The 16,017-nt window shown below is 39.1% G+C and overlaps 1 protein-coding gene across 1 annotated transcript; it reads right to left on the reverse strand.

The window, feature by feature from the left end:
* Positions 1-4,207: 4,207 nt before the first annotated feature.
* On the reverse strand, positions 4,208-15,557 carry LOC140183823 (uncharacterized). The gene is made up of 2 exons (XM_072233243.1): positions 9,837-15,557; positions 4,208-4,911 (listed from the first exon to the last, which is right to left on the reverse strand). Exon 1 carries the CDS (start codon positions 15,359-15,361, stop codon positions 14,216-14,218), a length of 1,146 nt encoding a protein of 381 aa, XP_072089344.1. The 5' UTR covers positions 15,362-15,557; the 3' UTR covers positions 4,208-4,911; positions 9,837-14,215.
* Between the last annotated feature and the right edge of the window lie 460 nt (positions 15,558-16,017).

Genomic DNA, 16,017 nt, shown 5'->3' on the forward strand with positions numbered 1-16,017 from the left:
TTTATCAGGATTGACATAGACGATGTACCAATACACTCTCTAACCCATTCTCTCCATCTCCAGTCAAAGCCCATCTTCTGCAGCACAATATCCACAAAGTTGCATTTTACCCGCTCATAAGCCTTATGAAAGTCTAATTTAATGATTGCCGCTTTCTTCTTCCAAATCTTCAACCATTGCATTGTTTCGCATGCAATAAGTGCCCCGTCGTGAATTTTTCGACCCTTCACAAATGCGCTTTGAGTCTCCCCTACTAGACCTAGCATCACTGATCTCATCCTTCTAACCATCACCTTGGATATTACTTTGTATATGTAGCCTACCATGCTGATCGGCCGGAGGTCTTTAATCTCCTTAGCTCCAGTGTACTTGATAAACCAATATTTTATGGTATATTCTGGACTGAATTGAGTGGATTTTGTCAATTATTCTCACACTTATTCATGTAAATTGCATGTTTTTACGTTTCCTTCCAAATTGTGTGATATGGTTGAAAACATGCTTCCTAGGCCTTAAAACTACTAATTTTTAATCCTCTTTTAGTACCGTTCGATGCATGATGTGTTTGTTAAGTGATTTTAGAGTTTATAGGGTAGGAATGGTATGGAGAATGGAAAGGAAGCATGCAAAAGTGGAAGGAACACAAGAAATTGAAGTTTTGAGAAGCAAGAACTGGCGCGCGCGCGTGGCTGAAGCACACGCATGATCACACCATCCTACAACCGACGTGTACGCGTGACGAGCGTTAGTAACAGAAAAATGCCGGAGGCAATTTTTGGACTGTTTTTGACCCAGTTCCAGGCCCGAAAATGAAGACAAGAGGCTGTATAGTGGAGCTGGAAAGGGGATTATGATTCATTCATTCACACTTTAGGTTTTAGATGTAGGTTTTTAGAGAGAGAGAGAGCCTCTCTCCTCTCTCTAGGTTTTAGGGTTTCTTTTAGTTTTATTTCTTCTCAAATTCAGATTTCCATCTTGCTTTAACTTAGTTTCTTATCTACCTTTTATTGTTCTAGTATCTTCGTTTATCTTCTCTTGTTGATTTCTTTATTTTTCCAATTTAGTTTATGAACTCTTTTTGTTAGATTCAATTTCCTTTTAATGTAGTTTGAGGTTTTTCATGTTTATTGCTTCTTTCATTATTTGTTGGTTATTGATTCCTTGCATTTGTTAATTAGATTGTACTATTTCTTGTTACTTTTCTATGCTTTTATTTTGTGCCTTCCAAGTGTTTGATAAAATACTTGGTTAGATTTTAAAATAGATTTTTATGTTCTTGACTTGGATTGATTAATTAGAGACTCTTGAGTCATCAAAATTCTTTTGTTGATTGGTGATTGAAAGTTGCTAGTTTGCTTGAGTCTCACTAAATCTAGTCTTTGATTCGGACTTGTGAACTTAAGTCGATTTTGCTCGCTTGACTTTCCTTCATTTGTTAGAGGATAACTAAGTGAAAGCGATTCGCACTTACCATCACAATTGATGATGATAATGAGGATAGGAATTCCAATTCTCAATCCTTGCTAGGACCTTTCTTAGTTGTTAGTTTATTTTCTTGCCATTTTACTTTCTTGTTCCTTATTTCAAAACCCCAAAAAGAAGTACATCATAACCAATAATAAACACACTTTCCTGCAATTCCTCTGAGAGACGACCCGAGGTTTGAATACTTTAGTTTATTTTTATTGAGGTTTGTACTTGTGACAACCTAATTAAACCTTGACCGAGGATTGCTTGTCGGTTTAGAACTATACTTGCAGCAAAGTTATTTTGAGAAATTCTTTACCAACAATTTTCCTCCATTAGTACTTTGGAACAAGGGCCACCCAAGTAATATTGGAGTCAGAAGGCAACCTTGATGACCGAAAGAAATCCAGAATAGCTATCATGAACTCTGTACCAATCTCATCCCATCACTTTTTTTAATGAAGTTCATATTATACCTATCGCTATCTGGAGCCTTAGATGATTCAAAATCCCAAACAACCTCTCTAATCTCCTCCATTGTCGATATTCTCTCCAAAGCAGCTGACTCTTCTTCATCAATCCGATTTACCAGTCCGTCCCTAAAACCCACAACCGATGATCTCTCCTGATGATACAAATCTTTGTAAAACTCTTTGATGGAAATCTTGATCCCCATTTGATTTCTTATCTACCTTCTATTAATCACCAAAGCATCAATTCTATTAATCCTCCATCTTGCCGACGCCAAGTTATGAAAGTACCTCGTTTTTTTATCCATATCATTCACATGCCTATAGCGCCAGTGTATCTCTTTCCTCACATACCACTGCTTGCAATAGCTTACTAGAGCCTTCCTTCTAGCCTCCACTGTACCATCATAAACTCCATTCCCAAACATCTCATCTACCTACCTGATCTCCTCCTTAAAACGCTGAATTTTCTTATCCATGTCACTAAATTTATCTTTATTCCATTTTCCTACAGGCACCGTTAGCGTCTTCAACTTATCTGTGAACTGCCCCTCTCCAATATTCCTCCATTCTTCTTTGACCATTCTTAGGAACCCTTCTTGTGTAAACCAGAAATCTAAACTCCAGAACGGACATGGGCCACCTCTGTATATAGTATCTTCAACTATTATTGGGCAGTGATCTGACAGGTCTCTCGGTCCACCTTTTAAATGAATCTCTGGGAACTCCTCAATCCATTCTACACTCACTAGGGCTCTGTCAATCCAATTACAAGAGCCGCCTCTATACCATGTAAATTTACGATCATTCAACGGTAAGTCCACTAACTGCATATCTTGAATCCCGCTCTTAAATTCTTCTGCAGACGCTGTTAACCTGTCCTGATTTTTTCTCTCATCAACCTGTATAACCTTATTAAAATCCCCCATGTAGCATATCGGAACTTGACATAAGCCAGCTATAAAGCTCCCTTCCTCCCATACAACAAGTTTTTCCACTCTAGAATGAGGACCATAAACCAAACAAAAAGCACAATGAAAATCATTTTTTAATAAGACCTCCACAATACATAACTATCTCTCCCCTTTGTAGCACTTATTCATTCTAAACAGCATGTCGTCCTACATTAATAATAGACCCCAGACGTGCCTTCCGATCCTACAAACTCCCATCCCACCGCATCGCTCCCCCAAATACGTACTACATCAAATTTAGTCACAACTTACATTTTTTATTCAACCAAACCTAGCATATTCAGTTTTTGTTTCTTTTTGAGCTCTTTTATCATACTCAACTTTCCAACCCCCGTAACCCCCTAACATTCCAAGAGCTAAAAATCATTTTAAAATATTGTTACACACCTTTTTGAGTTTTTTCAGTCTGCATCTTTATGCCTTCTCTTTCTGCTTTGCTAACCTCCTCTTTTGAGCTAACGCTTCATTTTGTTATTGTAAAATCATCATTATGTTGTCATCTTCGTTGTACTGCACTACTCCAGATTCAACAGCCAATTCCCATGCCTTCTTATTTTTGAGCATCCGCTCTTTCCTTTTCGAATAATTACCATTATTAATCACTTGTTGTCTGTCGTCGGTATCCACGCCCGCCCCAGTTTCACTGCTACTTGGTGCGGTGTTTCTAACCACAGACTAACCGATAAGTGCACCATGTCGGACCAAATAATACCTTATGTGAGTAAGGATCGATCCCACGAGGATTGATGGACTAATCAATAATGGTTAAGTGATTGGCTTAGTTAGACAAACAGAAAAGAGTGTTTTGGTATTCAAAGAGCATTAATAGTAAATTAAGAATTTCAGAAAGCAAATAGCAATGAGTTGGGAATAAAATATGGAGAAAACAGTTAAGGCTTCAGAGTTATCTATTTTCTGGATTAAATTTTCTTACCAACTATTTTAACCATGCAAGATTTAATTCATGGCAAACTATATGTGACTAGACCCTAATTTCTTAGACCATCCTAGTCTCCTCTAAATTTCATTAACTGCCAATTCCTTGGTCAATTAATTTCGATTAGTAGGTGATGATAAAATTCTAGTTTATATACCACAAGAATCCTAATTATCCAAAAATAAGGGGATTATATGTCACGTATCCCATTAAATACAAACAATTAGAAATTCAGGATAATATGTTTTCAAGCTGTTGTTCAAGTAAGGAGCTTTTCCAAGTTTTACAAGAACTCAATTAGAACATAGGTCATACTTCCGTTCCACCCAAATTCATAAAATAAAGAACGAAAACAATTATTGAAATATAAATCAAAACATGAATTAAATTAGAAAGAGCAAACGAATCAATCCATACAAATAGACAGAGCTCCTAACCTTAACAATGAAGGATTAGTTGCTCATGGTTCAGAGAAGAAAACTAGGATTGTAAATTAGAATGGAATAATTTTGTGTTTGAATCACCCTGTTGGCATTCCTTTTATAATTAATCCTAATTAATTTAAAATATATATAAAACTAAAAATAATATCTTTTCCTCCAAATAAGATTTGAATTTAAATTCGAATTAATTAACAAGTCTTCAGCTGATGGGTGGGGACCACTTGTTTTGTCCATTCTGCAGCTTCTAATATGTGTTTTCTGGGCTGAAAACTGGGTCAAAACAGCCCAGAAATTGCCTCCAATGTTTTCTGCGTTTTTCTGCACGTGGCGCATGTCACGCGTACGCGTCAGTCACGCATATGCGTTGCTGGTCTTTTCTGCGAGCCACGCGGACGCGTCAGGTACACGCACGCGTCGCCATGCAAATCTCCAAATCAAGCGTACGCGTCAGGTACGCGCACGCGTCATCGTGCAAATCTTCAAATCATGCGTACGCGTCAGTCACGCGTACGCGTCGCCATGGAAATCTCCAAATCACGCGCACGCGTGACTCACTTCTCGCTACCATCTCCTTTGATTCTTGTGCTGCAGAAACTCCATCAAATCCCGCCAAATGCTACCTAAAATAAACAAAATTGCAAAAGACTCAAAGTAGCATCCATATTGGCTAAAATATAATTAATTCTTTATTAAACTCAACAATTTAGATGTAAATTCACTAGGAAAAGATAGGAAAGATGCTCACGCATCACAACACCAAACTTGAATTGTTGCTTGTCCTGAAGCAACCCAAAATAATATAAGTTTTGGATGTGAATTTGCATGAGAATGAGAGTTCAATTAAGCTCATGTCTCTTCTTACAGTGGGGTTTTCAATAGCAATCCTGAATAGTTTTGGCATCTCAATCTCCTTTGAATCAGAAGGATGTCACTGTCATTCAGAATTAGAATCCGGATAATATTATGAATTCTCTGATCTTTTGTAATTCAATTTAATCCTTGAACACAACAATTTTTCTTTGGTGCTTTGCACCTTGAGCCTAGCCGTGACTTTAAATATTTTGTCTCAAACTTTACTTGACACAGAAACACCACAAGCACTTAACTGGGGAACTCTCTTTAAGTTCTAAATATTTTTTTCTTTCAGTTACTCCCAGCAGTGGTGCTCAAAGGCTTTGGCGTACTCTGCAATTGATCTCGACTCTAAATGTTTTATCTCACGAATTACTTGACACAGAAACACCACAAGCATGTGACTAGGAAAACAACTCTTTGAGCTTTTAATCATGTCCGACCTCCTTAGTCAATGATGCTCAGAGCCTTGGACCTTGCTTTTATTTTTCTTTTGCTATTTTTTTTGCTTCAAGGATTAAAATTTCATTAATTTTAGAGAAATCATAATAATTCTCTAAATTCCTATTCCTTGTACATCAACATTCTTTGATTCAAATTTAATATGCACTGTTCATGTTCATGTCATGCATTTAAGGCGACGCGTACACGTGCAGCACCCGTACGCGTGCAGCATGCGTACGCGTGGGTCGCAAATTTTTCTTAATGACGCATGGGCGTCAGGCACGCGCCTTGGTTTTGTGCGATTCGCGCGAATCCAGCCACGCATACACGGAACTCTCTGTTCGTGTGGCTTGGGAACCAATAATTTCATACGACACGTGCGCGTCATGCACGCGCACCGTGGAGGACCATTTTTGCAAATGACACGCACGCGTCAAGAACGCGTACGCATGAGTAAATTTGTACCTCTAGCACGCTTCCAGCCCCAAGGTAGCACAACTCTCTGCCCAAACACTCCTTTACGTCGATTTTACCGGTCACGCGTACGCGTCAATGACGCGCACGCGTGGTTGGCGATAATTGCAAATGACGCGCACGTGTGGTATTGTTTCTGTGCCAAGCATGGGTCCAGTGCCACTCCCGCGCAACTCTCTGTCAAATTTTGTTTTTCGCGCACACATGACTGACACGTTCGCGTCAGCGACGCTTGCGCGTCGTGTCCCTTTTTTTAGCTTGAGGTGTTCGGTTCCTGGAATAACATAGCTGCATAATCACAGAAATAGTAAAAACTCAATAAAAATAAAAAAGAAAACTATTACTATGAAAAATAGCTAAGGATACGAATTTATCGGGTTGCCTCCTGACAAGTGCTTCTTTAACGTCACTAGCTAGACGGTCAGTTCTGCTAGTTCAGCAGATGAGTGAACCTCTAGCGATCAATCTCGCCTCCAAGATAGTGCTTCAACCTCTGGCCATTCACTGTAAATTTCCTGTCAGAATTCTCTTCCTGTATTTCCACATGACCATATGGTGAAGCTCTGGTAACCACAAATGGTCCTGACCATCGGAATTTCAGCTTCCCGGGAAAGAATTTGAGCCTTGAATTATATAGAAGCACTCTTTGTCCTGGCTCAAAGACTCTGATGGCAATCTTTTCGTCATGAAGTAGCTTGGTTCTCTCCTTATAGAGCTTGGCATTCTCATAGGCTAAATATCTGAATTCATCAAGCTCATTCAACTGAAGCATTCGCTTGATTCCTGCAGCTTCTGAATCAAGATTCAGATACCTGATTACCCAGTAAGCTTTATGCTCCAGCTCAGCTGGCAAGTGACAGGCTTTGCCATAGACCAACTGATATGGGGACATGCCAATGGGAGTCTTGTACGCTGTCTGGTATACCCAGAGAGCATCATCAAGCTTCCTAGACCAATCCTTTCTTGAAACATTGACGGTTTTCTCTAGAATCCTCTTAAGTTCCCTGTTAGAAACTTTAACCTGTCCACTTGTCTGAGGGTGATAGGGGGTTGCCACTTTATGACGGACTCCATATCTCTGCAGAAGAGAGTCCAGCTGTTTGTTGCAGAAATGGATTCCTCTATCACTAATGAGTGTCCTTGGGACACCAAACCGGCTAAAGATATATCTCTGAAGAAAGCTCATTACCACTTTGGCATCATTGGTGGACAAAGCCACAGCTTCCACCCACTTGGACACATAGTCAACTGCCACTAGAATATAGTTGTTCGAATGTGAGGGTGGGAAAGGTCCCATGAAATCAATACCCCACACATCAAACAACTCAACCTCAAGAATCCCCTGCTATGGCATTTCATGGTTGGCAGGGAGATTCGTGGCTTTTTCACATCTGTCACAGTGCTTTACAAATGTTCTTGAGTTCCTGAAGAGAGTCGGCCAGTAAAACCCGCTCTGAAGGATCTTTGTAGCTGTCATTTCACCACTAAAGTGGCCTCCATACTCAGAACCATGACAGTGCCAAAGAATCTGCTGTTTTTCTTCATCTGGGACACATCTCTGGATGATTCCATCTGAACACCTTTTAAAAAGGTATGGTTCCTCCCAAATGTAGTACTTTGCATCAGTCAATAGCTTCTTCACTTGTTGCCTACTGTACTCCCTTGGGAAAAATTCATGGCCTTATAATTTGTAATGTCTGCAAACCATGGTGCCTGCTGAATGAGGAATAATTGCTCATCCAGAAACGTCTCAGTCACAGTTGTGGGTGGTTGTACTCCTGCTTCAGGCTCAATTCTGGAAAGATGGTCAGCTACTTGATTTTCTAACCCTTTCCTGTCTTTTATCTCAATATCAAACTCCTGAAGGAGCAACACCCATCTGATTAATCTTGGTTTAGAATTCTGTTTGGTTAGAAGGTATTTCAAAGCAACATGATCAGTATAAATAATAACCTTAGAACCAAGTAAATAGGACCTAAACTTATCAACAGCATACACAACAGCTAATAATTCATTTTCTGTAGTTGTTTAATTCTTCTGGGCATCATTTAACACATGACTGGCATAGTAAATGACATGTACAAGCTTACCATGCCTCTATCCTAAAACAGCTCCTATAGCAAAGTCACTAGCATCACACATTAATTCAAATGGTAGATCCTAGTCAGGGGGAGCTATAATGGGAGCAGAGGTAAGGTTTACTTTTAGAGTTTCAAAAGCATGCAAACAATTAGAATCAAAGACAAAAGAAACATCAGCAACCAACAGGTTGCTTAGAGGTTTAGCAATTTTAGAGAAATCCTTTATAAATCTTCTATAAAATCCTGCATGACCCAAGAAACTCCTGACTGCCTTAACATTAGTTGGTGATGGTAATTTTTCAATTACCTCCACTTTGCTCTATCAACCTCAATTCCCTTACTTGAAATCCGATGTCCAAGAATAATACCTTCTGTAACCATAAAATGACATTTTTCCCAATTTAAAATAAGGTTTGATTCTTGACATCGTTTCAAGACAAGAGATAAATGCTTAAGCAGGATTCAAAAGAATTACCAAAAACAGAAAAGTCATCCATAAATACTTCAATAAACTTTTTAACCATATCAGAAAAAATTGAAAGCATACACCTCTGAAAAGTTACTAGAGCATTGTAAAGTCCAAAAGACATTCTTCTGTAGGCAAATACTCCAAAGGGGCATGTGAATGTTGTCTTCTCTTGATCTTGAGGGTCCACTGCAATTTGGTTATATCCAGAATATCCATCTAGAAAGCAATAAAATGCATGACCGGCTAACCTCTCAAGCATTTGATCAATGAAAGGCAAGGAGAAATGATCCTTCCTTGTAGCAGTGTTGAGCATCCTGTAGTCTATATACATTCTCCATCCTGTGACTGTTCTTGTGGGAATAAGCTCATTCTTTTCATTCTTGATCACTGTCATCCCTCCTTTCTTGGGAACTACCTGCACAGGACTTACCCAAAGATTGTCAGAAATAGGGTAAATAATTTCTGCTTCCCATAGTTTTATTATCTCTTTTTGGACCACCTCTTTCATGGTTGGATTGAGTCTCCTTTGTGGTTGCGTAACTGGTTTAGCACCATCTTCAAGGAGGATCTTGTGCATACACTTGGTTGGACTAATCCCCTTCAAGTCACTAATGGTCCACCCAAGAGCTATTTTATGGCTCTTGAGCACTAAAATAAGCGCCTCTTCCTCTTCAGGCTTCAGGGAAGAGCTAATAATCACTGGATATGAGTTATTCTCACCCAAGAACACATATTTCAGAGAAGGAGGTAAGGATTTGAGCTCAAGCTTGGGGGCTTCCTCCTCTGCTTTAGGCGTGTGAACTATAGCCTTCTGGGGTGGTGAATTATCAACTTCAGCTAATTCATACTCAGAGATAGGATACAGAATGTTATCAAGCACCTCAGCTTTTAGTACCTCTTGAACAAGTGGTTCAATAAAATCTATTTTCATACACCTTTCAGAATCATTAGGGTGCTTGAAAGCTTCAAAAACATGAAGGACCACCTATTCTTCATTGACCCTCAGGGTCAATTCACCGTTTTGTACATCAATCAGAGCTCTACCTGTAGCTAAAAAGGGTATACCAAGTATAATAGAGGATTTTACCTCCTCTTCCATGTCTAATATAACAAAATCAACAGGAAAGATGAATGGTCCTACTTTAACAAGTAAATCCTCAACAACACCCACAGGTAATTTAATAGAAAGATCAGCAAGTTGAAGAGAAATAGGAGTGGGTTTTACCTCTTCAATTTGAAGCTTTTTCATTACTGAAAGTGGCATGAGATTGATGCTAGCTCCAAGGTCACATAAAGCTCTCTGAATGGTGACATCTCCAATGGTGCAAGGAATAACAAAGCTCCCAGGGTCGGGCATCTTCTCAGGAAGGTTGTGTTGAATAATTGTACTACATTCCTTGGTTAACACCACTATTTCTTGTTCCTTCCAATTCCTCTTGTGGGTCAATAGTTCTTTCATAAATTTAGCATAGAGAGCCATTTGCTCAAGAGCCTCTGCAAAGGGAATGTGGATCTGTAGCTTCTTGAAGACATCTAAAAATTTAGAGAACTGCTTTTCTTTGGAAGCCTTCTAAAGTCTCTGAGGATATGGCATTTTTGGCTTGTATTCAGGAGCCTTTGGCAATGTAGGATACGTGTCTAGAGAGTCAGGGAACGGGTTGTCTGCACCCTTTGGAGGGGCGTACTCCACTTCTTCCTTTTTCTCCTCTGGAGCTTTCTTTTCAACTAGCTCTTCATTTGCCCTTGTCTCAGAGCCAGCTATTTTACCACTTCTCAATTGAATAACCTTGCAGTCTTCTCTTGGGTTCACCACTGTATCACCTGGAAATGTACTCGCAGACCTCTCCGGTATTTGCTTGCTCAGCTGGCCCATTTGCACTTCCAAATTTCTAATGGAGGCTCTGGTTTCCTGCATAAAACTCCTCATCATCTCCCAATTAGAATCTTCCTTAGATTTAGAGTTAGCCTGCTAAGGTTGAGATTGGTAGTTATTGTAATTGTTCTGTTGGAAGCCGCCTTGAGAATTATTGTTGAAATTTTGAGGTCTCTGAGGTTGGTCTCTCCACCCGAAATTTGGGTGATTTCTCCATCTTTGATTGTATGTCTGAGAATATGGGTCATTATTGGGATTTCTAGAACCACTCCCCATTTAATTGACCTGTTCGGAAGAGGATTGAGCATAATCATAGTTATCATTTTGCACTAAATTTCCTGCCATGTCATTGGAAACCTCTTGAGGTGGATTTTGGGTGTTGATAGCTGAGACTTGCATGCCACCCATGTGTTGAGTAAGTAGACTTATTTGCTGAGACATAAGCTTGTTCTGAGCCAGAATAGCATTAAGAGCTTCTACTTCCATGACACCCTTCTTCTGAGGAGCCTCAGAGTTCACAGGATTCCTGTTAGATGAGTATAAATATTGGTTGCTAGCAACCAATTCAATAAGCTCAATAGTCTCCTCCGGTGTCTTCTTCTTGTGCAATGAACCTCCTGTAGAATTATCTAAGTACATTTTGGATATTTCACCCAAACCTTCATAAAAGATATCTAGCTGAGTCCATTTGGAGAACATGTCCGGAGGATATTGCCTAGTCAGTAGCTTGTATCTCTCCCAAGCTTCATACAGAGTTTCACCATCCTTCTGCCTAAAGGTCTGAACCTCCACCCTAAGCTTAGTCAGCTTCTTTGGTGGGAAAAATTTAGTGAGAAACTCAATAACCACCTTGTTTCAAGTATCCAAACTCTCCTTGGGTTGAGAATCTAGCCATAGATTTGCTCTATCCTTCAAAGAAAACGGGAAGAGCATGAGTTTGTACACCTCTAGGTTCACTCCATTTGTCTTCACAGTATCAAAAATCTACAGAAAATTAGAAATAAATTGATTTGGGTCTTCGTGGGGAAGACCATGATACTGGCAGATTTGTTGCACCAGGGTGACTAGTTGTGGCTTCAACTCAAAGTTGTTCGCAGCTATAGGAGGCACCATAATGCTTTTTCCATACAGATCTGCAGTAGGAGCAGAGAAAGATCCAAGTACTCTCCTTTGTTATTCATTCCCATTCGGGTTTGCCACATTGGCATTATCAGCATCATTAGGATCCATAGTGACTCTGCAGCCTTGTGAAGTCTTGCCTGTTGTAAACGTCGCCTGAAAGTCCTTTCAGGTTCAGGATCAAAGTCTAAGAGATGTTCTTTGTCTTTGTTCCTGCGCATACACAAACAAAAAACAAGAAAGGATGGAAATCTCTACGTCAAAGTGCAGAGAATTCCCAGTGAGGTAACCTGTGTAAAGAAATAAAAATACTAAATAAAATAAATAATAAATAAATAAATAAAAATAACTAGTCAACACCAAACTTAATTTCAGAAATTAAGAAAAATATTGGTGCTATTTATTTATTAAATTTTTTTGAAATTTTTTAATTTAATTAAAACTAAAACGCATAATCTAAGCAATCAAACAACTGATAGTCGTTAATCACCATCAATTCCCAACAACAGCTCCAAAAACTTGGTGCGGTGTTTCTAACCACAGACTAATCGGCAAGTGCACCGGGTCGTACCAAGTAATACCTTACGTGAGTAAGGGTCGATCCCACGAGGATTGATGGATTAATCAACAATGGTTAAGTGATTGGCTTAGTTAGACAAACAGAAAAGAGTGTTTTGGTATTCAAAGAGCATTAATAGTAAATTAAGAATTTCAGAAAGCAAGCAGCAATGAGTTGGGAATAAAATATGGAGAAAACAGTTAAGGCTTCAGAGTTATCTATTTTTCGGATTGATTTTTCTTACTAATTATTTTAATTATGCAAGATTTAATTCATGGCAAACTATATGTGACTAGACCCTAATTCCTTAGACCTTCCTAGTCTCCTCTAAAATTCATTAACTGCCAATTCCTTGGTCAATTAATTCCAATTAGAAGGTGATGATCAAATTCCAGTTTATATGCCACAAGAATCCTAATTATCCAAAAATAAGGGGATTATATGTCACGTATCCCGTTAAATACAAACAATTAGAAATTCAGGATAATATGTTTTCAAGCTATTGTTCAAGTAAGGAGCTTTTCCAAGTTTTACAAGAACGCAATTAGAACATGGGTCATACTTCCATTCCACCCAAATCATAAAATAAAGAACGAAAACAATTATTGAAATATAAATCAAAACATGAATTAAATTAGAAAGAACAAACGAATCAATCCATACAAATAGACAGAGCTCCTAACCTTAACAATGAAGGATTAGTTGCTCATGGTTCAGAGAAGAAAACTAGGATTGTAAGTTGGAATGGAATAATGTTGTGTTTGAATCACCATGTTGGCATTCCTTTTATAATTAATCCTAATTAGTTTAAAATCTATCTAAAACCAAAAATAATATCTTTTCCTCCAAATAAGATTTGAATTTAAATTCAAATTAATTAACAAGTCTTCAGCTGATGGGTGGGACCACTTATTTTGTCCATTTTGCAGCTTCGAATATGCATTTTCTGGGCTGAAAACTGGGTCAAAACAGCTCAGAAATTAACCCCAGCATTTTCTGCGTTTTTCTACACGTGGCGCATGTCACGCGTACGCGTCAGTCACGCGTACGCGTCGATGATCTTTTCTGCGAGTCACACGGACGCGTCAGGTACACGCACGCGTCGCCATGCGAATCTTCAAATCACACGTACACGTCAAGTACGTGCACGCGTCGCCGTGCAAATCTTCAAATCACGCGTACGCGTCAGTCACGCGTGCACGTCGCTCCTCGCTGCCATCTTCATTGATTCTTGTGCTGCAAAACCTCCATCAAATCCCACCGAATGCTACCTAAAATAAACAAAATTGCAATAGACTCAAAGTAGCATCTATATTGGCTAAAATATAATTAATTCTTTATTAAACTCAACAATTTAGATGCAAATTCACTAGGAAAAAGATAGGAAAGATGCTCACGCATCACTGCCCTTATCAATTATTGCAGTACCCAAGATCATCCCATCATCTATGGTATCGTCGCAATCTTCAAGGAGCTCATCCTGGAGGCCCACTATGTTCTTTTCGAGCACCAAGCTAGTCTCCTCAGTATCTCTGTCAAGCTCGTCCTCACTGGAGGGACGAACTCTTGTCGTTGCTGGCAATGGGTTCCCAACAAGCATAGGACAACGTCTTGTTGGCTTATGTACGCCCGTGTCGTTTCCTGTCACGAAACCTGCGACCCTATCATCTCTCCAGTTGGGTCCTTGGTTGTCGTCACGGTGGTCTCCTTCTATTTGTGTACTGGCTGCTCTGTTTTGGTCCAGGTTCAGGTTCTCCTCTTCGTTTTGGTCCTCAGCAGCGGTGCTCATCATGGCAATTGGAGAGTAGCGACCCGGATGGAGTCCAACCCGACCCGAATACGTTAGCCTCCCTTCTGTTCTCTTCTCCACATGAATTGGGCCATCTGTTTTCTGCTCAGCATGGAATGGGCCTTTGTTTAATAAGGAGCAGCCCATACTGCTTTCTTCAGCACATGTGTCTCCCACATTGTTTATGGCCCAACCAATTAGCCTTATTTGGTTAGCCTTTTTTCTCCAACAGCACCCTTCATCCAGCCTAACATTATCATATCCTCAACTGAACATTTTTTCTGATTCTGTATCATTAACCAAATCACAATATCTCTTCAAATCAACAATTCCTTCTACATCAGTGCCATCCGTAACCCTTGGAATTTGAATTTGAATTGATTTGCCATAACTCCATTCATTCAATATGTTTTCAGTAATTACCAATATATCCTTTTCACCTTCTTCCTCCCTTGGCACCGCCATCACCAACTCAGCCATCGGATCTCTGCTGACAAATGGCACTATCGAACTGTTAGCACCTAAGATCTCACATGTTTCTAAGGAATAAGGTTTACCTATCTCCTCAACCTTACACTCCAATCCAAAACTCTCGTGTCCAACCTCTTTAACTAGGATATCAAATCCACTAGTACCAATTGTGATGTGAATCCACTCGTTGATTCTGTCCATAATACAAGTGTCAATTTGCACCTGTGCCACACTCAAAGAGAGGCATGATTCCATGGCTTTGTCACATCCAACAATTTCTCCCCATTGCCTTCCTATCATCTTCAATGTCTCTGTTGACCATGTATGTAAGGGAATGCCAAAGCACTCTAGCCATACCCTTCGAGTTTCACTACGCTCCTCCTCATCCCATCTCCATACACTATGAAAAACCTTCAGGAGGTTGTTCAATTCGAACGTGTAGGCTTCTTCAGCACTGAGTATACTTTCAAATGTCAGGAGTGCTTTGTACGCTCCTAGTTCTTGGACTTCCACCACTTGAGGTAAATACTTACTGATCATGGTCTTCAAAGAGTTATAGTCAATAGCCTTTGTCGTTCTGCCTATTAAGCTCCTCTGTAGCCAATCCAGATTCACTTTTACCACAGGCACTTCCAACTTCTTCGTCCACCCATTGCCGTGCGGGCCACCTGTTGTTTTCTTCTTCTTCAGCTTTTTTACATTGATCCCTGCAACCCTTTGGCATTCTTCATGTTGAGGTTGAATCTTGACAGTATTCTGCACGTCATTTGCCTCTTGATGTCCCTTCGTATTCTTCATTTCATTCATACGTCGATACCTAACTTCTCCTACTATGAAAATCTTGCCTCGTAACCTCATCCTATTCATTTCTGCAATAGCCTTCATAGCTCTCCCCTTTCGTTGTATACCAGATGAACACAAAAATGTAAAGTGTTGCATTTTTTTGTTTTCGTGACAAATATATATCACTTATTCACTCAGTCTAGTTGAACAAATGATGCAGCTCATTCCTAGAAATATCTTTAGGAAGATGTTCTACAAAAATAGAGAATGATTTGTTTTCCAACCGATAGTATTCTTCTCGATTCCAAACCCTAAAATCTCTACCAAAAAACCTACTTCTACCCCTCCCAGTGTTTCCCACCCCCTTTTTTCTCTCCCTCTCCTTCTCTCTCTCATCATGGATTTTTAATTCTTAAAGATTTTTATATAAAATTTTCAAATACCCTATGATATTTAGTAAGTCTATATGCCTATAGAGTTATTTTTAACAATTATATTTTATACACAAAAATCAATTATTAAATTAATTATTAGCATAAAATATATATTAAAATATAAAATACACTTTAAAAATAAATTAATAACACATGCATTTATATACAAATACTTAATAACTAGCTTTTAGTTTGCACATCTATCTATTATATCTATTATATATTACTAGTTTTACAACTAATATAAAATGTATCAATATCTGTCTTTGATTATAATTGAAATCAAATTTTTTTCTTCAAAATCAAAGAGTTCTCTCCTCTTCCCTCGCTCTTTCTCTATCTCTTTTGTTCTTTTATCCACTCTATCTCTCTTATATG

Source organism: Arachis hypogaea, chromosome 3, assembly GCF_003086295.3.
Source record: "Arachis hypogaea cultivar Tifrunner chromosome 3, arahy.Tifrunner.gnm2.J5K5, whole genome shotgun sequence".
Lineage (NCBI taxonomy): Eukaryota > Viridiplantae > Streptophyta > Magnoliopsida > Fabales > Fabaceae > Arachis > Arachis hypogaea.